The 24,972-nt window shown below is 39.0% G+C and overlaps 1 protein-coding gene across 1 annotated transcript; it reads left to right on the forward strand.

The window, feature by feature from the left end:
• The first annotated feature begins 268 nt into the window (after nucleotides 1-268).
• Nucleotides 269-24,972, forward strand: b6 (pentraxin-related protein b6). Its single transcript, XM_017905739.1, is given in 8 exon segments — nucleotides 269-316; nucleotides 6,782-7,053; nucleotides 12,558-12,663; nucleotides 20,747-20,961; nucleotides 21,980-22,079; nucleotides 22,148-22,359; nucleotides 22,422-22,832; nucleotides 24,625-24,972. Coding segments are annotated over 7 exon segments (1,638 nt in total). The 5' UTR covers nucleotides 269-316; nucleotides 6,782-6,807.

Genomic DNA, 24,972 nt, shown 5'->3' on the forward strand with positions numbered 1-24,972 from the left:
ACAGTCGGTTGGGAAATTGAATAAGAAAAAATAGGAGAGCGATAGGCGACGAGGTGACCCGGTATAGGGATAGGAGAGGCGAGGTCTGGTCTCGCGCATCCTGTCTAGAGCGGATCGTAGGATGTCCGAGTAGCTGGAAGGCAAGCTCGAGAAGAGGAGAAAAAGGCGAGTCAAAGCGGGTAGGAGGTGTGCACACCTCTTACGAGTTTACGAGGCCTACGTCGAACAGAACGAGCGGACAGTTACCTTTCTGTTTCGAGACCGCGAGGATCTACCTCCTCCCGCTATCGCGAGTACAACGGCGATTGCTTCTCGGGTGAGTTGCTCCTCCACTTCCCGTTGTTCCTGTCGTAGATACTCTCTGTGACCGATTTTTATTCCGTCCTCGTTTACGCGCGATAAATCTCCGTTTCGCCATGGGCATGGGCATGGATGGGTGTTGGGCTCCCTTTGTTGGAGCACGTTTGGTAATTTTATTCCCTGTGGTCCATATTTTCTGTTTTTTTTTTGTTGTTATTGGTATTGTTAGAGTCGTTTGTCCATTTTGGTTTTATATCAGTGAATATTTATCTCGACTTTTTGTAGGTTATGTTGTAGAAATTTTTATGAATTATGTTTGCGATGTATTTCAATTCTTACTCTGTGAAAGATGATTTCTTTTTTAATGATTCATATTATCTGAAAATTTACGATAATTGTTTCTTTGTTTCGATTTTGATGACTATTTTTGCTTTGTTCGAGCCATTTTTATATCGATATTTTGGGGACTACTGTTGTAGAAATTTTTATGAATTATGTTTGCGATTTTTGAAATTCTTACTCCGTGAAGGATGATCTCTTTTTTAATGGTTCATATCATCTAAAGACTGAAAAATGACTCTTTTTTAATTTTTTTTTTTTTTTTTGGCCTGCAGGAGCCATTTTTGTTTCGCTCGAATGAATTTTGCTGTCAATTTCCTATGGTTCGTGTTATCGAAAATTTTATTCCATTTTCGATATTTCCAATTGTTGCTTAAATTATCGAAATCTTGTATTACATTTTTAAACTTTTATTTCGACTATTGTATCTAGTGTTCGTCCATTTTTGTTTTATTCGAATGAATTTTTATATCGATTTTTAATGTCTCGTATTACCGAAATTTTATATTACATTTTTCCTGTGATTGATATTAACAAAATTTTTATATACTATATTTATAATATATTTATTTATATTAAGTTCTTATTGTGTTCCTGATAATTTCATTCGCAGTTCATATTATCGAAATTCTCGAAAAAATTTGTTTATACCAATGATGATTATACTATTGATAAGTATATTTATACTAAATATTCTACTATAAATTCCTGATAATTTCATTCGCAGTTCATACTATCGAAATTCCCGAAAAAATTTGTTTTAAACTGATGATCTTAGATCAATCTATCATTATCTTGATCTTGATTAATCCATCATTTGTTCATTTTTGCTTTATCCGAGTGAATTTTCATATTAATTTCCTGTGATGCTTCTTACTGAAATTTTTACTGAATATATTCATGTTTTCGTTTATATTAAACATTTATTTGTACATTTATACATATGTACATATATTAAAATTTCACTGACAAATATTAATTACGTAAGAACGAGCACAACTGTCAGCTGTCAGTATTCTTTATTGGAATAACGTCTGATTCAAAATCGATTTCCCATAATTCGTATTATTGGAATTTTTGATGACATACGCGTAACAAGTATGATGACCACAGGTGTCATCTATTTCTTTTATTATACTAAACTATGATATTGGTTTTCCCTGTTCCATGACGTCAACATTTTTTTCGACACTGTTTGCTTTGTGTCAGATGTATGTGTGACGGATATGACTGCCATAGGTGTCATCAGCTTGCTTCCGTTATTGGAATAAATTTCGATACCGATTTCCAATAATCCATATTATAATAATTTCTTTTACGTTAATATCTATTTTTACCCAAATATGCACATGGTAAATATTAACAGTGTGACAATGAGTGTAACTATCAGTGGTTCATCTCCTTCGTTGCAGTAATTTCTGAAATCGATTCCCCTATAGTCCACGTTGAACATTTTTATAGCAATTTCTGCTTCAATCCTCATGTACACGTAACGAATATACGTCGAGTATAACAATGAACTATTACTCGTTGATTTCGTTTGATAAAGTGAATTTCGAAATTGATTTTCCATGGTGCATGTTGTGAAAATTTTCCATGATGATTTTTCCTACTGTCCTGACATACACGTGATCAATATTCGTTAAATGAGACAATGATACGTGTGTCTATTATTATTGGAGTAAATTCTGAAACCGATTTCCTATGGTGAATAAAGAATAAGGAAATTACAAATATAAATTAAATTACGAATAATAAGAAAGGAAAAATATAAAAATTTTTCCTCCGTTAAATCCTATCCTGATAAATATTACAAATGTGGAAATAATCATTCGTTGAATGAAAAAAGCTGCAAGCTCGTTAAAATAATTTTTAAGGTCAATGTTTCGCAGTTGATAATTTTTACTTTCACCTTGTTGCTATATACTGGGTGTCACTTGTCAATTTCTCCCATTATGAGTTAATATAATCCTCAAATTTCTGACGAATTTAATTTTTATTCTATTCCGGGATAAATAAATGTTCGTCGAATGAAATAAATGCGGTTAAATTTGAAAATTTGATTTGATTGAAAGATCGATAAATACTAGACACCAGGACTCGTGAAAATTCGATTCGATTAACGGTGATTCACACTATCATCAAATTTGTCGCAATTTAATTTTTATTCTATTCCGGGATAAATAAATATTCGTCGAATGAAATAAAGGCGGGTAAATTTAAAAGTTCGATTCGATGAAAAGATCGATAAATACTGGACACACCTGGACTCGTGAAAATTTGATTAGATTAACGGTGATCCATTATCGTCAAATTGGTCTAAATTTAATTTTTATTCTATTCCGGGATAAATAAATATTCGTCGAATGAAATAGTGGCGGATAAATTTGAAAATTCGATTCGATGAAAAGATCGATAAATACTGGACACATCTGTACTCGTGAAGATTCGATCCGATTAAAAGACAGAAAATTTTCACTTTCATCTCATTACTTTATACTGGGTATCACTTGTTAATTTCTCTCATTACGATCAATATAATCCTCAAATTTTTTACCAATTTAATTTTTATTCCATTCTGATATAAATAGATATTCGTCGAACGAAATAACACCGGTTAAATTTGAAAATTCGATAAGATTAAAAGACCCATAAATTCAATTTCTCTCACTAGTGTAAATTTTGAAATCCATTTCCGGCGATACACACCATCTTCAAATTTTTTCTCAATTTAATCTTCATTCTATTCCGGTATAAGTAAATATTCGTTGAACGAAATGACGGCGGTTAAATTTGAAACTTCCATCCGATTAAAAGAACGATAATATTGTCACTTCCACTTCATTCCCACATATCGGGTGTCACTTCTCAATTTCTCCCCTTATGATTCGTATTATCCTCAAATTTCTTCCCGATTTAATTTTTATTCTACTGTAGTATAAATATTTGCCAAGTGGCATAAAGGCGGTTAAATTTAAAAATTTGATTCGACTAAAAGACCGATAATGTTGTCACTTCCATTTTATTCCCACATATCGGGTGTCATTTCTCAATTTTTCTCCTTATGATTCATATTATCCTCAAATTTCTTCCCAATTTAATTTTTATTCTATTCCAATATAAATAAATATTCGGCGAATGAAATAAAGGCGGTTAAATTTGAAAATTCGATTTGGGACCGATAAAAACAGGATACCTGGGCCCGTTTACGTTTACTGTGGATGAGGGTCACTTCCGATCGGCCGCTCCGCTACTGCCTAGCTATTGTAAATCAACGCATGGAGAAACCCGTGAGAGTTGGCGCTTTTACGACGAAACGGCCGATAAAAGTGTCGATTTTCATCGCTGTTTGCAAGCAATATCGTTCCGCTATTGTGAATTAAATTTTGCAACATCCTCGCGTAACAGTTCGACGTTTACCCCAACGCTTTTTCGTCTCGCCAACTACCTACTTCCTGCACCGTGCCATATCACCGATTTATCGAGTCAACGCTGGAATTAACAAAATGAAAATGATTTCCAAGATCATTTTCATTCGTTAACCTTTTCTCGCAATTAAATTAAAATTAATGCAACTGATTTCGTTAAAAGCAACGTGGATATATAACGAGGCAGGGACGTAGTTATTCAGGGCGGGGTATTTAAATGATAATACGCGAATGTTTTGCGATTTAAAGGTCACATACATATGTACAGGCGATTTATACGCTCGGTGCGAAATATTGAAAGATTTGCGTAACAAGATCTAACAGTTCTGCTTTTTGCTACTTTGCAAAAAGCAGTTTCATATTACGGTAATGTAGGTGAATGTAATATGGAATAAATTTATTTATGTTGGGCTATTAACTTAGACCAATTTCATAATTGGTAGCATATACGATAGACGAAATCTCTTTAAATTGGATTTTATGAATTCTCCGAGCTGTGGGTATACTTTTTAATAGTAGTTTAGTACGGATATCTTTCCACATTTTTGTATGAATAATGTGAAATATTTTTTTTGCAATTTACCTACTCAGAGTGGTATGTTATACGTTAAAAATTGGGAAAATATTTTTGTCTGTTGCTATTTTGTTCCAGAAAATTTTTCTTTTTGTATGTATGATATGTATATTATATTACATACAAAATGGGAGGATAAAATTGTAATATAATATATATTATATACACGAAAAGAAAAAGTAACAATGAACAAAAATATTTTCCAAATTTTTCAATATTTATAATTTATAATATATATTATATGTGGAATGTACATATTATCACAAAGCCTAATGAATCAGTAGTTTCAATATTAACCCTTAGAGGGTCAGGATTCGTATTAAATTACGAAATATAACTAGTACCAGTAACCTAAAAATCACTATATTTATATCCTACGAATTTCAAAAATAGAATGCATAACGGAATTAGTATAAATATCAAAAACGAAGCATTTTTAGGAGTATTCTGTTATGCTAATTACTAATTTAAATATTTTCACCAGATCTAGTAACAAAAAAAAAAATCAGTGAATTTTTATACACGTAATTAGTCAATAATAAACTGATTTTTACAGGAAATCAACGTAACAACTATCCAACCCTATGAAACAACCCTCTGCACTCGAAAGGCGACCTTCAATCCCAATTTAATAAAATTTCGAAGATCAATACCAATTAAGATAATAATTACATCAAATAATTCTACTTATTAATTACTATACGATTTCATATTTACCATCCCAAAAAATATTCTCAGCTTTATACTAAAAAATCCTTAAATTTCTACTCTTTTTAGCCAAAAAATCGTGGAGTGCAAAGGATTAATAATATCCAAGCAATCACTCCCCAATTTCAAAAACAAAGCCTTTATAAGGGCATTTTGTTATGCTAATTGCTAATTTAAATATTTTCATCAGATCCTACAATGTTACGCTTGGAAATGCGAGGTATATCAGGTGCACATATTGTGCGTTCGAGAGAAGAAGGCGCAGCGTGTTTACATCCTCACGACTGATTAACTCTGTTGATTGTCCCTTGACCACAGAAAACGGTGACTGATGATCTTCGTCACCATCTTCGACCAATAGCGGTCATTGTCTATAATGATAGGAGTGTTAGTGGAGTTAATCAGCCGTGAGGATGTAAACACGCTGTGCCTTCTTTTCTCGAACGCACTATATGTATTAAGTCGACAATGAACTGAATTTGACACTAAATCAACGTAACCTCCAACCTTCTGAAACTTAATCCTTTGATTTATTACTATAGGCATCTAAAGGTACTTAGAAATCTTGCACTTGTGATACTCTATGCACTCAAAAGTTCAATTTGCTGTTGAATTTTGAGTACGTACAGTAACAATTTAATGCGAAATACAAGGAAATAAATAATGCTATTTTAACCCATTAACTGCCAAATTTCTTTTTTTGCAATTTTTGGCTGGATATGATATATATATATATATGCACAAAAGGTTGCGTAACAGTATAATTATATTCAAATTATGTTTCGTTTTGAAAATATTTGATATTTTTGAAAAAGTCCCAAAATGGGTATCGTTATAAAATGATCAATAAAATCATTTCAATAAAAAACAAAAGACTGAGTAAGTAAATTGTTACTGTAACCTCTAAATTACATATTTATGTACGGTATTTCATTATAATATGAAAACCAAACCAAAAATATAATGCTTCGAATATGACAATTCTGTTCCCGTTCAACTTACACACGAATTTCAAATATGTTCGCATGTTGTATAGGAACGAAGCGCAGAATACACACTTTTTGCTACATACAATATTGACTGATATATATCGAATAAAACTAAACTCTCAGGCGTACCAAATATATTTTTGGCGCCGAGTGGTGCACGTAAAATTCCAAAATCCCCAAATGGGGATCGTGGCAGCCAATGGGTTAATGTAGTGGAATATAGTGTTTTAATTATTATTCGAATATACAATAATTTTTCAAAAATGCACACCTGAACGAACAGTTTCACCGTACTCGATGTACACAGAAAATGGATTCCTATCTAGAAAATGATTTCAGCTAGTACGTTTCAAAGTATGCCATAGTCAAAGGATTAATAATTCCGATGCAATCATTCTCGACCTCGCTATGACTTTCTCTGAATTTTCCGTCTAATTTTGCAGACCACTCGAGAAGGAGTCATCATCTGATGAGCAAGATGACGATCCCCCGAATAGTATATGGGCTGCTGACATGGACCACTGTCCAGGCCATCTCCACATCCTGGACCCCATTGTTCCCCACCACGTCCAGTATCCTTCGTCAAACCAGCACGATCTTCGAAACCTCCCCGGAGGAACTCACCTACGACCTAGGCACCTCGATACTGGCCCAGCACGAGCAGGACAGATGCACCCTGTACAAGATCGTGATGAACCAGCAGCTGTACTTCGAGGTGAGAGAAATCGGGCTTAGCAAGCTTCCCTCTCCCTTTCTTCCCATTTCTGGGCCGTTTCCTGCTTCGAGACGGAATTCTGTCGCTCGCGTGCCAGCTCGCTGGCTTCGCGGTCGAGAGAGCCCCACGCGAGTCGCTCGTAGCGACGAAAGTAGCAGAGAAAACGTCTAAACGCCTGAAATCCCACGCTTCGATCAGCCTCGACACCGCAGAGTGATCCGTCAAAAACGCGAACGTAATTAACAGGTCGGTTATCTAAACACCTTTTCTGGTTGAAAAAGATATCGTTTCGTGGGTTCTTGAAGTGGAAGAATCTGATTCTATTATTTTTTTGGTAAAATAAAAAAATTATTAAAATTTCTATAGGTTTTACCGTTCAGATTTTCGTTGTGGAAGAATCAGATTCTGAAATTATTTTTTTAGTGAAATGAAAAAATGGTTGTCGAAATTTTAGAGGCTTTTCCATTAAAACTCCTATTATTTTTAAAATTTTCGTTGTAGAAGATATCGTTTGTAGAATCTGATTCTCGTGTTATTTTTTGGTAATATAAAAAGATCGTCAAAATTTCTATGCGTTTTTCCGTTAAAATTTATATTATCCTTAAAATTTTTGTGTAAACATATCGTTTGTAGAATCAGATTCTGATATTATTTTTCCAGTAAAATGAAAGATCGCCAAAATTTCTACTCTTTTTAGTTCTGAACAAAAATTCCGGATAACTTATAGCAGTTTCTACGTACACTGTAAGGTAATTCGAACTTTTGAGAATATATGGTTAAAGTTTGATGGACTTCCAATATCAAAAAATTGAATAAAGTTCGTGTTTTACGTGATCGGACCACTGTGCACCGTCCATCTGGCGGAGGAATAATAAATCCCTAGTCGCAGGGACCTCTGTCCATGTGCATATCGGGAGACGAGGATCGTTTACATTCTCTGTAACCTATTATCAACGTCAAGAAAATGTCTAAACGACTAAAATTCTATACTTCGTGACTTGGTCAAGCTGGGCGCCGGCCATCTGACGGCAAAATAAGTCCCTAGTCACAGCGACCTCTATACAATCGACTTGTAACCATGGCCCTAGTGCATCTCGTAAGACGAAGATCGTCCCTATTCTTTATAATCAATTGCCAACGTCGAGAAAATGTCTAAACGTCCAAAATCCTATAATTCGTGACTGGTCAAACTGGACACTCACCATCTGGCGGCGGAATAAATTCCTAATCGGAGCAGCATTTAAGTGACCGATTTGGAACCGCGATCCTAGTGCATCTCGGGAGATAAAGATCGTCTCTATTCTTTGTAACTCATTGTCAACGTCGAGAAAATGTCTAAATGTCTAAAATCCTACGTTTCATGGACTGGTCAAGCTCGACACAGGCCATCTAGCGGCAAAATAAATCCCTAGTCGCAGCGACCTCAATACGACCGATTCGGAACCTAACCCAAGTGCACTTCGAGAGTCGAGGATCCTCCCAATCCTCTGTAAACCATTGTCAACGTCGAAAAAACGCCTAAACGTCTAAAATCCTACGTTTCGTGGTTAATCAAGCTCAATGCCGGCCATCTGGCGGCGGAATAATTCCCTAGTCGCAGCAACCTCTATATGACCAACTTAGAACCGCGGCTAAAGTGCATCTCGGGAAACGAGAATCGTCCCAATCCTCTGTAACTTGTTGCAAACGTCGAGAAAACGATTAAACGCCTAAAATCTTACGTTTCGTAACTAATCAATCTCAACGCCCGCCATCTGGTGGCAGAATAAGTTCCTAGTCGCAGCGCCCTCTACACTACCGACTCGGAACCTAACCCAAGTGCATCTCGGGAGACAGGGATCGTCCCCATCCTCTATAACCCATTGTCAACGTGGAATCCATTTCGACTTAATTCACCCTCGTCGACTGCCGCCATTTCGCAGTCGAGGGTCCAGGGAAAATTGAGACGCGAGCGATTTGCAACCTTGTCGATCGCCCTCTTCGCGTTGTCCAAGTATCCATCGCGTAACCATCGAGTAGGAAATTACGGCAAAGACCTTGTTCCCGCGAAATGGTAAAATCTCGAGAGCGCGAATGGCTACGCGACGATTACGCAAACGGTCGTGTGTAAAGACGGAATCGATTAAGTCGTTCCGTTTCTTGTCATCGTGTCCAGGATAATGGCTGACTCGCGTTACTCGCGTGATCCGAGCCAGCGATTTTCTCCGGATATCGTGCGAGATTGATAGGTTGGTGGTTAAGGTGGTTGAAGAGTAAGAGGGATACAGATGGCGACTCAGGTTTGGGTCTTTAGATTCTCCTTCGTGACATCTCGATTCACGTGTACCATGTGTTTTTGAGAATTAGGTTTAAGTTTTTAATTTCGCGCGTTAGGTTAGGTTAGGTTAGGTTTAGCTTGATCTCAAATCATCCATGTCTGTTTGTAAACTCATGTTTGAATCTGGATTAGGTATATCTGGGTTTCTAAAAGGTACACTTAAGTTCTTAACAGTAGATCTACCGACCTATAGTGAGTGGCTATGTATATTCTGCTGAAATGAAGATAATTGTAGTGGTAAATAATTATGTTTTCATGTGAATGAAAGAAAGCATAAATTTTGACAAAAGCAGACCATATCTAATGAGAAATTGTAAAAATAAAATACCTGAAACTAGTCATTTTCATTTCATTGGTAGGTCTAGTGTTAAGTTTCTTTTATTGGAACTCAGATCATGTATATGTGAATTATTTTAGATTCACGTTTGAATTTCTGGGTGTTTATTATTAGGACCCAGATTACGTACAACTAATTATTTAAAATTCACTTTTGAATTTTCGAATTTTTTTTATTAAAAGCCAGATCATGTGTAACTGACTCATCATCTTCTGGTTTTCTTATTAGAACTCTTCTTAGATCACGTACACTTGAGTTTCTAACCTTTTAACTGGGGATGACGAGTCAACTCGTCATTGGAATTACAAAAACGACGAACTTAAGGTATCAATATTCTCTGTTTCATGTTTTAAACTGTACCATACCGTAGAATAAAATTAATTTTAATTTACAGTATTTTTTAAATTATGCAAGAACATATACTTTGATATGTTATGAGGATTATAAATTGTATTAGTATTTGTTGTAAAATCATCAGAATACGATTTTACTAAATTAATTCCTCAGTTAAAAGGTTAAAACGTATCTCCTTCCGTTTACTAGACCCCAAATGATGCAAATGACCACATTTAAACCTCCAAGCTTCGAAATTCGTCAGGATGATGAAAATAAACCCCTGAAATTTCTCGCAGGAATATCCCCCAAATTTCCATAATTACCTGCACGACACAACTACAACCGAGTTCCTGGCGAATGAGTTAAGCCTCCATAGAGACCCTATGTCTAGCCATTCATATGGGTACGGTGATTTATGAGGGTTTAATCAACGAAAAGAGAAATTGATGACGAATTAGCGTCGCTGGTTTTTGGAAAACCAGTTCCAAGAATTAAAGAGGAGAATAATGAATACCAAAGTGGATAGAAATTTAGATACACCTATGCGGGCATATTATACCGTACTGTAGAGAGCTCAGACGAAGTCCATCGGTATGTCCGACACGCAGAAATTATCTTAATTAACCAGACACTCAGAATTCAACGACTTGCAACGTGTAGATAGAGCCAAAGAAAGGAAACGAACGATACTTATCGAAGAGAGACACTCTTCCTCGTGTCCCAACCGACTTCAGCAGGGTTTCCCGCAGTAGATAGCAAAGGGTTAATGGATCGACGGAAAATATTCACCCTCACGAAGTTGTCTTAGATGCTATTTAAATCGCACTCTACTTTCTATATCAACTGGCTCACAATCGGGAACGTGCTTCGAAAGGCTATCCAAAGTCTGACTGTATTTTCATAATCCTCGATAACGTAATTTTATCGATACATTTTTCATAGATTAAGGAAGCAGACCAGTATGTAATCTTCAAAAAATCAATTTTTCTTTTTATTGTTTGGTTTCTGGAAATTATATAGCCTTGGATATCGATTTTCTTCGCGTTTTTTAGACTTTGAGGGCTGAACAAAGATAGAAAAAATCATTAGATTGTGAAATCCGTGGTTCACGTAATAAAGGTAGATCCCTCGAAGATCTTCACCAAATTTCGAGTCAATCGGTCAACCATAACGCGAGATATCCCGTCAGGTAGTTCAACAAACACGATTTCAAGAAAAACGTATTCGAAGTTTCTGTTACATATGTTCAAGGGTTTGATCGATTAATTATGTATTTCGTATTCTAGGAGAATAGCAAACTTATAACAGATCAATCCTTTGTTTATAGGTCACCATAGGCACAAAGAACGTGATGAAATAAAAAATCCGATAATATAATTATATAGTAGTATCAAAGTAACGAGCTTCCTATGTCAATTATATGAATTTCATAATACGTTTACATACACGCTTCTTAAGGTTTGAACATTAAGAAAATGTAAGGAGAAAAGAAATCGACTATCTTAACACTTTAAACAAAAATACCCAACAACGTATTTATATTTGTACGAGAGGAAACATGGAGAAACCATAGGACCCAAGAGATGGGTTCGAATGTGGAATTTTTAATTGAAAGTTGAAGAGAGTAGGTACTTAGGTTTGGAGGTTAGGATATTTCCTAACCCCTAAACATTAAAAAAGTTCCAAAAAAGAAAAGGAAAAAGTCAGCTATTCAGTTTTCTATGTTGAAACCATAAGACCCAAGAGATGGGCTCGAATGTGAAATTTTTAATTGGAAGTTGAAGAGTAGGTACCAAGGTTTGGAGGTTAGGATACTCCCTAACCTCCAAACATCAAGAAAATTCAAAAAAGAAAAGGAAAAAATCAGCTATTCAGTTTCCTATGTTGAAACCATAAGACCCAAGAGATGGGCTCGAATGTGAAATTTTTAATTGCAAGTTGAAGAGTAGGTACCTAGGTTTGGAGGTTAGGATATTTCCTAACTTCCAAACATTAAGAAAATTAAAAAAAGAAGGAAAGTCGGCTATTCAGTTTCTTATGGCGAAACCATAGGATCCAAGAGATAGACTCGAATGTGAAATTTTTAACTGGAAGTTGAAAAGTGGATATTTCCAAACCTCCAAACATTAAGACAATTCCAAAAAAGAAAAAGAAAACATCAGCTACTCGGTTTCCTTAAACCAGAATACCTCCTTGAATACCTAACATAAGTCTCGCGAAGAATGCGGTGCCATTTTACCGTGGACCGTACCAGAACCGAGCCATAAATAGGGTAACCAGTAGGGTAAACCTGTGCTTCCCGATTCGAGAACAGAAACGATAAGCAAAGGGGTCGCGAGGAATCAACAGGTTTTGTTGCTCTAGCGATTTCTTCCTTATCTGGGTCCAGTTGCTCGATTGCGTGGCAAACGTTGGGAAAACGTGTTCCGTAAACGATGGGCCCCATTTTGGGACCGATCTACGCACACCGACTCGCTTTCCATCAGATTAATAACGCCTGCTTTCCTTTCACAGTACGTGCATTACAAGACGGAGCTGCCTGACACGAAGGAGCTCACCCTGTGCATGTGGACCAAATTCTACAACCACACCAACGACCATCCTTTGTTTTCGTACGCAGGTGAGAATCGACGGGTTTCCTTTTTCCTTTCACCTATTCCTCTTCGTTTTACCCCGAACTCGGCGAACGCGCCGCGAGAAAGCGAAAGTCCTCCTCGGGCTTTTCGAGCTGGGTGAATCATCGCGACGAGTCGAAAATATGCCTCTCCGATGGCTATTGACCATACGATCATCCAACGTTCTCTCAAAACGTGTCTTTCCACGCATATTAATCTAAAGGGTGTCCTAAGATTCACGCGAAAAATAATTGATGGAAAACACAGGTTTTTAATTAATCATTGTAAATATTGCTGAATAATGAAGACGCGTTGTTCTTGCGTTTAGCGCTTCAGTTTTGATAACCCTGAACTGTCAGCTGTCACGCTGTCGTTTTTGTACGTTGGCAACACTTTAGCGCATAAATGGAGGAAGATTTAAATCTTGCGCGAAGTTTGGGACACGCTTTATATACGTGTTCTTTGACTCCAAGTGGACGCGTGCACTCTGTACAGGTACAGTGGTTCAACTCCAATTGGATGCGTGCACTTTGAACACGTACAGTGCTTCGAATCCAATTTTATTCGTGTATTCTGTACATGTACAGTGCTTCGACTCCAACTGGAAGCGTGTAGTCTGCACACGTATAGTGCTTCGATTCCAATTGGACGCGTACACTTTGAACACGTACAGTGCTTCGAATCCAATTGAACGCGTGCACTATGTACACGTACAGTTGCCTATGAAAGTGTTCGAACGCTATATTGCAAGAGAATTCATTGACTTAGAAATTCCGATTTTAACGAAGGTTTAAAGCTTGCGTGAATTTTGCGACGCACTTTACACACGTATTCTTCCACTCCAATTGAACATGTGCACACTGTACACGTACAGTTCTTCGACTCCAATTGAACGTATGTACTCTGTATACGTTACAGTGCTTCGAACCCAATTGAACGTATGTACTTTGTATACGTTACAGTGCTTCGAACCCAATTGTATTCATGCATTCTATACACGTATAGTACTTCGTTTCCAATTGGACACGTGCACTGTGTACACGTACAGTGCTTCGGTTTTAACTGGACTTGTGCACTCTGTACATGCATAATGCTTCGTCTCCAATTGAACACGTGCACTCTGTACACGTACAATGATCCAGGAAAATGTTCAAACGCTACATATTTCAAGAGAATTCTCTGACCCAGAAATTTCGACTTTAACAAATGTTTGCATGTATGTAAAAAGCATAACGAGTTACTCACAGAATGACTTATTTAGAGGCAGAAAATGACACTGGCAGGGGTAAAATCGAGGACTGAGGTTTCAAGAATTTTTTGCTCCTCGATCGAGATCTCGCGTGGAGAATTTTTGCTATGGGCTAACAGAGCGCTAAAAATTAAATACTTTTTATTTGCAAAGCTTCGTTTTATCTCGCATCAGTTCGAAATTACGTTCAAAAGAACAAAGATCCGATTGTAGGTACGATTGATGATTTCACCTAAATGCGTGAAAGTGAGCTGTACCGATAATAATGAAAGTGGTCTAAGTCAAAATTGAAAAAGAAAATGGAATTATTAACCCCATTTCCAATTATAATTGCTATTAATGAAATTATTTCGGTTTCATTTTGAAAATGAACTAATTCATTTGCATTTTGTTGAAGTAATTATCGGTGAAAAAATAATTCGAAATAATCAAATGATTTAAAAATTTTAAAAAATGTAATTAATTTAATTAAAGCCTAAAATTAAAATTTTAGTTTCTCATCGATTCGAGTCATTTATAAATTATTCGGTTAATTCTGAAAATGGTCTAACTAGATTTTAACTTTCAAAACAACATTTTCACCTGAGGTTCGCGCCAAATTTCACATTCGTAATAAATTTTCATTAATCGATAGTAATAAAACTGCAAATTAAAATGTTACGTAAAACAGAAATATTTTTCTGATTTAATCAAATGTAATCCTTTAGATATCTCGAATCGATAAATATATGACGCACAATTAGGCTACTTTCATAATTATATGCACTTTATCTGCGAAAAAGAAAAGATCGATCCACGTATAACTCGTTATGCTCTAGGTATTCGCATACTTCCATTAAAGTCGGAATTTTTTAGTAATAGTACTCTTGCTAAGTATGTATAGCGTTCGAGTGCTTACTTTCGTCGGTATATTTTTCGAAGTCGAACGTTTACTTTCTCTCATAAGCATCATGCGAATGCCATAACTCGAGTGAATTTACATTACTTTGCGAAAGATTTAAGTGCTTTTGTCGTGGAAGATTCTTTTGAATTACCTTCGTTTTCACTCGAAAAGGTTATGACTCTACGCCAATGTTCACTGAGGACATAGAGCGTATACACGGTGGGAAATAAATACAGATGAGACCCTCGTGATTGGTTAGTTTCGTAATAACGTCAAATTGCAAAAATCGTGTCACTTTACCGGAGAAAGTAATTTATTCGTTGTTTATATACAGGGTGTCCTAAAAGGTTGGGATCAAACTCGGGCTACGTGTTACTCTGAGGTCAAATAGATGAAGAAAGGTCATATAAATAAACTTATGTCACACGCGTAGTCTCAATTTGGTCCTAATCTTTTTGGACACCCTGTATGTTTATTTTAGGAATTTGCATCGAAATGTGCATCGATTGAAAATTGATAACTCGTATCTAAGTATGAATGCGGTTTATGAATCACGTATGAACTGAATGCGGTTTATAAATCATCCTATATATGGGTTACCTCTATATATATATATATATATACAGGGTATTCGCGCTATTACTAGTCAGCGATAGTTTTTTCCAAAACTATCATAATTAAAGAAAAATGAGAGAAGAAAAAGTTTCATAGTTTTATATGATCAATGTATATCAGTATGTCAGTGTATATCAATTTCGCAAATTTACATTATTTTTCGAGAAACGAAGAAATGACTTTCAATTTTTTAAATGGAATTCCCTATATTATTTTATGTCACATGAATAAAAACTATACAACTTTTTCCTCTCTTATTTTCTTCTAATCACAATAATTTTTGACAAAATCGCTGGCTAGTAATAGCACCGGACATCTTATATACTCTATTACGTTCTCGAAAGTCAATATTTATTCTGCTAAAAGCAGGTATCGACAGTGTTCGATATTAAATATTTATCCTGTATTTTCTCCAAAAAAAAAACAAAAAAACAAGAGATTTCTCGATCCGCGTATCAGCCTATCACTGACGAGTTAACTCGTCACGTGGTCTGTAATAACTATTTCCCCAGCGATCTTTATCTCCTCGCGCTTCCTTACGTTATCGCATTAGGCACGCATTGCTCTATACTTTCCCTTTTATCTCTGCTCGAAATCGATCCGATTGAAATTAATTCCGTTTTTTAAAATTTTCAATTCCCTAGCTAGGGGAATCTAATGCCGATAAAAGTTACGCGATTAACGGGTCGTAAGCGTCTTCGATCCGAAGGGTATGGCAGCGAAATGGTACAAAAAACATGGAAGAGCGAACAATGACTATTGTTCCGCCATGTTCGCGATGCTCCGACGCCTTCTAGATCGTCTTCGGTCAGGCGCGAAATACCGTTCCGTTTGTTCGAAATGCCCGCGGATTGCGCAACGGTTGCAACTCGAATTCCAGAGAAACCCTCGGAACGCGTTTCGCAAGCGAGTTCCAGGCGAATGTTCCCGCGAATCACGCGTAAATACGATATGACGGTGACGCAATCGCGCGAAACGTCCGCTCGACCTAGCCGTTTAATCCGCCTCGATCACCTCTATATCCGCACGCGTATGTTTCATCTCACCGGTCACCAAATTTACCGCTTTACTGTTTTGTCTGATCGATGAATGTATTATACTCTGTGATCTATCGGGGAATCTGACCTCTTCTGTTGGCAATGATCGACCGATGAATCTATTTATTATATACTCTAGGTGAGATTGGGTCAGTCAGTTGAATTTTATCTATTTTACGTGACATGTCAGCAGGTCTGTTTACGTGGTTTAGATTTATGGAGTAATTGGTATATTGAGGCATTTTACCTGATCGATGAATATGTATATTATGCTCTGTGATCTATCGAGGAATCTGGTCTCTTCTGTTGCCAATGAATGTATTTATTATATACTCTGGATGAGATTGGTCAGTCAGTTGAATTTTATCTACTTTACGTGACATGTCAGTAGGTATATTTACGCGGTTTAGATTTATGGAGTAATTGGTATATTGAGACATTTTACCTGATCGATGAATGCATTATGCTCTGTAATCTATCGGGGAATCTAACCTCTTCTGTTGGCAATAATCGATCAATGAATCTATTTATTATATACTCTAGATGAGATTGGTCAGTCAGTTGAATTTTATCTAGTTTGCATGCTTACATGCCAGTAGGTCTATTTACATGTTTTAGATCTAGCAAGTAATTGGTACTTTGAGCTATTTTACATGATCAATAAATATATTGTGCTCTGTGATCTATCGGGGAATCTAGCCTTTTCTGTTGGCAATGATTGATCAATGAATCTATTTATTATATACTCTAGGTGAGACTGGTCAGTCAGTTGAATTTTATCTACTTTATGTGACATGTCAGCATGTCTATTTACATGATTTAGATCTACTGAGTAATTGGTATTTTGAACTATTTTACCTGTTCGATAAATATGTATATTATGCTCTGTGCATATTATTCTTCTATTAGAGAATCTAGCTTTGCCTATTAGCTCCTATTGGCCAATGAATCTATTTATTATATACTCTATCTGATTAATCAGTAAATTGACTTTTGTCTATTTTACCTGACCTGTCTAAGAGTGTATTTATAATATGCTGCAGATCTGGCGAGTAATTTATATTTTGATGTATTTTATCTGATCGATATTATGCTCTGTGATCTATTAGAGAATCTAGCTTTGCCTATTAGCTCCTATTGGCCAATGAATCTGTTTATTATATACTCTATCTGATTGATCACTTTTGTCTATTTAACCTGACCTGTCTAAGAGTGTTCTTATATGCTGCAAATCTAGCAAGTAATTTATATTTTGATCTATTTTACCTGATCGATAAATGCATATATTATGCTGTTCTGATCTATCAGAGAGTCTGGTTTTGCATATTAGCTCCTATTGGTCAATGAATATTTATTATGTACTCTATCTGACTGATCATAGATTTTTATCTATTTTACCCGACCTGTCTGCGAGTCTATTTATAATGCTTTAGGTCTACCAAGCAACCGATGTTTTGGTCTATTTCATCTGATTGATACGTGTATTGTACTCTGTGATCTATTGGCTTTAAACGATCAATGAATCTATTTACTATATACTCTATCTGACTGATCAGTAAATTGATTTGTATCTATTTTACCTGACCTGTCTATGTACGAGTGTACTTATATGCTGTAGATCTACATAGTAATTGGCAGATATGTTTCGATCCATGTCACTCTACCACGTAGTCTACCTTGTGTTCTATCAAGAAATCTGTGGCCTTGTCTATTAACACGTTAAGTGCTCAGGCTGTTTTGCTTGCTGTTCCGTTCAGACCCAGATTAGACTGTCAAGTAGATCACCAACGGCGGGCAAAGTGTTCATAAAACTGGGAAATACTGTACCAATTGCTATAACAGGAATTCCCAAACGTTAGGTCCAAAGATGGCGAAGAATTTAACACCAAAAGTTAGCACCTTTTGGTTCTAGTCTGGGCCAGTCCCTGAGGACCGGCTGGGCCCGAATGGAGAGTCTAGCGCCGGTCCCTGGGGACCGGTGTGGCACTTAACCTGTTAACAATGATCGACCAATCGATCTATATATTATACACTCTGCCTAATTGATCAGTGAATTGATCTTTATCTATTTTACTTGACCTATCACAGCGAGTCCATTTATATGCTTCAGCTGTACTGAGCAATTGGTAGATCTATTTTGGTCCATGTCACCTGATCAGGCAGTCTAACTTGTGATCTATCAAGGAATCTGTAGCCTTATCTGTTAGCAATGATTGACCAATGGGTCTATTTCGTACCTGGCTATGTGAATTTATTCTTTATTCATTTTACTTGAATAATTGGTAAATCTATTCTTGTCTATTTTACCTGTCCAGCGAATCTACTTTATACGATTCATCAATGAACTGATTTCGTCTGCTAGCCTTCATTGACCAATAGATCTGACCTACTGCACATGACTGATCAGTGGATTCACTGTTTCTTATTCTATCCGACACATCAGCATGACTACTTCTGTTTGTTAGACCTGACTGACCAGTAAATCTACTTGCTACGTGCCTTACATCATCGATTACTGTAATTACTTTCAGTTATTTGACCGAGAATTCATTTTACCTTCTTGGCCAGATTATCTACTTCCTGTACGTTTTAATTGGCCTGCTGACCAATCCAATTCTACGTGTTCTGTTTAATCAATTAGACCAAGAAACACACTTTCATCTACGTAGCTCGAAAAATTAGCTAACATATCGGAAAATTTTTACCTAACGCAACTGGATACTTCCTATCTACGTCATCTGACCAATTAACGATTTCACCTGATCAGTGAGTTCATTGACAACCAGCAAATCTACCTTGGTAGTCTATTACATCACATTACATCACACTGATCAACGAATCCGATTTTTCCATTTCACCTGATCAGTGAGTTCATTTCCTATTAACTTTCTTTACCCATCGGCAAATCTGTCTTATCAGCCTATTACGTCAAATTAATTTAACTTACCTAACAGACCCACGTATCCGAATTTTTCCATTTCATCTGACCAGTGAGCCCACCTCCTATTTACTTTATTTACCCATCAGCAAGTCTATCTCATTAGTCTAGTTTCTTTTATTTCATTTAATAGATCAACGAATCATCTAAGCAGTCAATCTATTTCTGCTCTGCTTTACCTAACAGACCCACGTATCCGAATTTTTCCATTTCACCTGATCAGGGAGTCCACCTCCTATTTACTTTATTTGACAATCAGCAGGTCTACCTAATTAGTCTAATTTCTTTTATTTTATTTGACCGACTAATGAATCACTTAACACTTTGACTGCCACTTTGATCATATATCGTTTGGTCACGGTTTCTTCTGTGATGCCACGGTGGTCATTGGTGACCGGAACGCTTGAGCTACTTGTATACTAAAATTGTAAAAATTGAATGAAAATTGACAGTTAGTACATTTCAAATATAATCGCTAATTAGAAGATACTTTGAAGTAAAAATGCCCCACTGAACAATTAAAAATTTTTATTAGAACATTGATTAAACAAATATTAGAACAAATCTTGCATCTAACGGTGTACTCCCGTGGTGTTCTAAGCGAAACAAGTGATTTCGGTGTGGCAGTCAAAGGGTTAACCAGCTATGATGAATTTACCACATTAATCTATTACATCAAATTCGTCTGATTTTTTCCATTTTACCTGATCAGGGAGTCCACCTCCTATTTACTTCATTTAACAATGAACAAGTCTAAATTATTAGTCTAATTTCTTTCATTTCGTTTGTTCGACCAACGAATCACTTAACCAGTCACGACAAATTCATTTCATTAATCTACTACATCAAATTCGATTGACCCTTTCTATTTCACCTAACCAGTGAGTTCATCTTCTGTTTACTTCACCTACCAATCAGCAAATCTACCATATTAGTCTAACATCTTTCATTTCGTTTGACTGACAAAGGCATCACTTTCGTTAGCCAGCCAATCTATCCTGCTCATCCGACTGACAAACTAATCTGAATTTTTCCATTTCACCTAATCATCGAATACACCTTCTATTTACATCACTGACCGATCAGCAGATCTACTTTATTAGTCTAATTTCTTTCATTCCATTAGACCAATCAACGAATATCACCTATTCCTGCACTGCTTCACTTGACGAATCTACCTCACGAGTCTATTACGTCAAATTCACGTGACTTTTCCATTTCACCTAACCAGCCAATCCGTTCCCGGTCTCCTCCAGCGACCAATTATCGGATCCAACTTTGCCCCGTGCATCTGATCAATCAACGACTGTATTTACGTCCACTGCTTAACGAATTTCGCTTAAACCAAGTTCTGCTCGGTTTCAAGTCGGCGACCAACCACGAGGTGTGCTGTCCTGGGTAGCAAACACCCCCAGGAGTTCCTACTACATGATGAACATCAACGGGCACAACTTGTACAGATTGAATTACCCGCTGCGATTGAACAAGTGGTATCACTCCTGCCAAAGCTGGAGCGGCCGTACAGGGGAGTGGCAGATCTGGGTCAACGACGAGCGCGTAGGTCGCGGGTTCAACAACAGGGTAAGCCTGGCTCCGACTCTCGAGCTTCCGGTACCGAGTGCTCTCGTGGCCTTGAAAGCGGCCACCGGTCGCGATGGGATCGCAACGAGCCGGTGAAAGAGCTCAGAGTGGCGAATTCCGATCACGCGAAAAATACAGTACGCACGTGTGAGGAACTCGGAGCAGCTTTCTCGGTACGCGATGCCATAGGCCCGGGGGACCGGTGTTTATCGTTTTCGCGAGGAGTTCTGGAAAGTCGGCCGCACGGTCGCCATAGCGTGACGCTGAAGTCGAGTAGAAAGCGATCTTCGGAAGCGGCTGGATTCGTGTCCGGTTCTAGCTCGGTCCTCAGACCAGACCATTTCTCCGCTGGGATTCCAACAATTCCGCTCGCGTAACGTTTCCATATACCCTACTCGTCTCCTCTTTCCTCGATACGATGCAAATCGCGCGAGGAATTTCCCGAGACGACCGAGTTTCCGGGAACTTTCGGCACGCCGCGCACGCTCGCTATCTAGCCTCTCTATCCGTGTCGCGAAAGTCGCGATTCCGCCGCTCGATTTTCCCCCAACCCGATTTTTCCTCCGCCACACCTCGCCGCGCTGCGTTTTCCCGGGCCCCGATACAGAGCCCCGGTTCACGAGGCAGCTCGCTGTTATTGGTTTTTCGGCGGATATCGAAAAACGCCGCCGCTTTGCCCGCAGCGATAAACGGATAAGCATAATCGAAAGAGAGAACGCGCCGGTGAAAGGAATTTTAGCTCCGCTTCGAGATAGAGGTTTCGCGTTTTCCGCGCGGTGAACGACGGCCGGGAAGCGTGTCTGGTCGAGGGCGGGGAAAGAAAAATGGGGTAAATAAACGCGGCACTTTCCGCACCGCGGTGTCTGAGATACATAGGTATAGCGGGGCGTGTGAATACGCCGGAGCTCGTTGCACGAGTAGGAATTAACGCGCGTTGCCACGTAACTCGCTGATCAACAGACCCCCGGGCTAATCCGGCATGACCTTAATTCGCTCGCGTTTGCTGTCGACTCGTTAGCTGGTCGGGCACGTCATCAAAGGTGGCGGAGTAGCGATCACGGGACAGGAGCAACGGCAGCTGGGTGGAGGCTTTTTGGAGGGCGAGGGGTCCCCGCCAGGTAAGAGAGACGTAGAGAGAGAGAGAGGTACATCGAATTTTCTTTGTCTAACGAGAAATGTTCCTTAGGATCGGGTGGTCTGCTAGGAGAGGTGACCATGGTGCAACTCTACGGGGTTGCTTTGACGGCAGGGAAGGCGCACAAGGATCACAAGCATCATCACGCCCACCACTACGAGCACGACACCGACAACAACACCCCCAGACCCACGCGACCCCCTGTCACGGGGCCGCCCCTACCTCAGCACCCCTTGCTCACCGGTGGACAGATCAATCATCAGGTTCGAACGCGTACTCTCCTACTCTCTGCGTAAACGAATACGCTGACCCTGTCGCGTTTCAGGTAAAAATCAATCCAGGATCGCCGCTGCAGATCGTGCAAGGTGGAGTCACCCTGAGGCACCCAGCGGTGATTCCCCGCAACCCACCCCCTCAGCCGTTCCCACCGGCAAATCCCAATTCCGTCTCGGCAGCGTATCCTCTGCAATCTACCCAGTACTTCGGCAACCTACCACCCAGCGCCGACTTGCCTTCGGCGAATAGAATAATAACAGACGCGAGTTCGACGAACGGCCCGTACCGTCTCTTCAAGCGAGAGAAAAATTCCTCGGAGCTGGAAGCGGAGAGCGAACAGCCCGATTCGAGGATCCATGAGACCACCACCGAGAAGTCTAAACTGGAGAAGAGAGACGTTGCCGAAGTTTCCGAAAAGGAAGATTTGGACGGCAAGGTATAGCGCGTTCGAGAGAAGAAGGCACAGTGTATTTGCATCCTCGCGGAAGATTAACCCTTTGCGGACGAGCGCCGCCTATATGCAAAACAACTGATAGAGACTCATAAGTGTGTCCCACGTAAACGCGTTGCTGTGACAAGTATTGTTTCTTTACCTTATATTGCACAATGCGCTGCTATGCCACTCTTCAGCCAGTTCGGCTATATTGGCAAGTGTTGGATGCGAATTTATATATCATCTTACCAATGAAACGGGCATGGTTCAACCAACGGGGAAGTCAACCCGCGCTTGACTTTGTGTTGGCTTAAGAAGTACGCCCGGGGAGGAACCCGATATTGGCGTATTACTTTTGGGCCACTTCGGGTCTAGCATGGATATGAGATCCAACCGATGGTCTCCATGGCCCGTTGCGTTGCTATGACAGAGAAACATATATGTGCCCATTGGGGCCCTAGGACCGCGCGTCCCAAGTTAACCCTTTGCACTCGAAAGGCGCCATTTAACATATATGCGCCCATTGGGGCCCTAGGACCGCGCGTCCCAAGTTAACCCTTTGCACTCGAAAGGCGCCATTTAAGTCGACTTTATGGCAGAAAGTCGTCGAATTACTATTTTCCCGGTAAGGAATAAATCATCGAGTGTAAAGAGTTAACGCATTGCGTACCGTCCACGAGTTTTCTCGTTTTACACGCGTCATTTGTCACGGGCCTCAGATGTCAACACACTGTCTTGTCAGAACGTGCGGTCCCTGGCGTATGTCTTAGAAATTTTTATATGGTACGCAATGTGTTAAGTGGTGGAATGTTTTATGTCCTTATTGACAGCGTCGCTATGAATGAAAATCGCGTTTAAGTAGAAACGAGAGCTAGTAGCTTTGAATGACTATAGTGGCAGCAGCTAGGCCCCACAGTACGAGTTACTCTAAACCACTCCGTCCGCAAAGGGTTAACCCTTTGTGAATGGAATGGTTCGAAGTTAACCGTACCATGAAGTCTAGTTGCTGTCACAATAGGCATTTCAAATTGCTAGTGCATATTGCTGCTTAGTCGCTATTTTCGTTGACAGCGCTACAAGGTGTCAAATTCTAGATATATGTAGCCATAGCGATGCGTTTACGTGAGACACATATATGGATCTCTCGACTCACTGTGAGTCAGTTACTAGGCAGACAGTAGTTTAGAGTTAAGTTAGTTGGCAGATTGGTAGTTGCCAGAATAAGGACCGACAGTTGAAAGTTTGTTATCGAGAGTTGTCAGGTTGAGAGTTGAGAGTCAGTTAACACTATGCTGTCCACGGTGGCATCACGTTGATATCATGTCAGGCAAATGGCGGTGACACCATGTTAGTATTATGCGCAAATGATGAGTCAGCCGATTAGATGTGTAGACGGCATAGTGTTAAAAAGGATCGAGTAGTGACACCTATAATCATCAGGGGAACTAAATCCACCATCCTACAAAATTTGAATCAAATCAATGGTCCAAAGCCTTTGCAATCTCCTTGTGAGCGAGATAGGATGTGACAGCATCGACGTTAGTCTTCCATTTCTTGACAGCTTCGAAGACTACTCCGATAGTACCATATCCTATCTCATTCGCTCTCTCTATGACCTGCCAATAATCCTCGTCGCTATTTTCGGCCAATAGTGGTCAATGCCAGTAACCAACGTAGTGTCAACGTCAGCCGTGAGGATGTAAACACGCTATGCCACCTCTTCTCGAACGCACGATAAGAACACAGGATGATCTCGCTAGAGGAATCAAAACCGGAGATGTTAAAATCGTGTCATTTTCAGCTGACGTCTGCAATGAAGGATTCTGAGGACCAGAAACTAGAGAAGCAAAACTCGCCCAAAAAGAAAAGAGGTCTGGTGCAATTTGGTAACGGACTGATCATGGACGACGGCTACATTGCTCAGGGGTTGGACAACGACTATTTCGTCGGGCTAACCAACTTCGGGCTGCAGTTGCCAAAGTACGAGAACAAGGACGACGAGAGGGAACCGGCGGAAGCGGAGGTGAAGATGATCATGGACATCTGCGACGGCTGTTCAGAGGAGCCTTTCGCGAAGGCTCTGATCTTGGGCTGGAGAACGGTGCCCAAGAAGATGTACTCCGGCGCGGTGTACACGCCGGCCGTGCCGATGTGCAAGGTGTTCTAA

The sequence above is a fragment of the Eufriesea mexicana genome, unplaced genomic scaffold (assembly GCF_001483705.2).
Source record: "Eufriesea mexicana isolate 0111107269 unplaced genomic scaffold, ASM148370v2 scaffold4395, whole genome shotgun sequence".
Classification (NCBI taxonomy): Eukaryota; Metazoa; Arthropoda; class Insecta; order Hymenoptera; family Apidae; genus Eufriesea; species Eufriesea mexicana.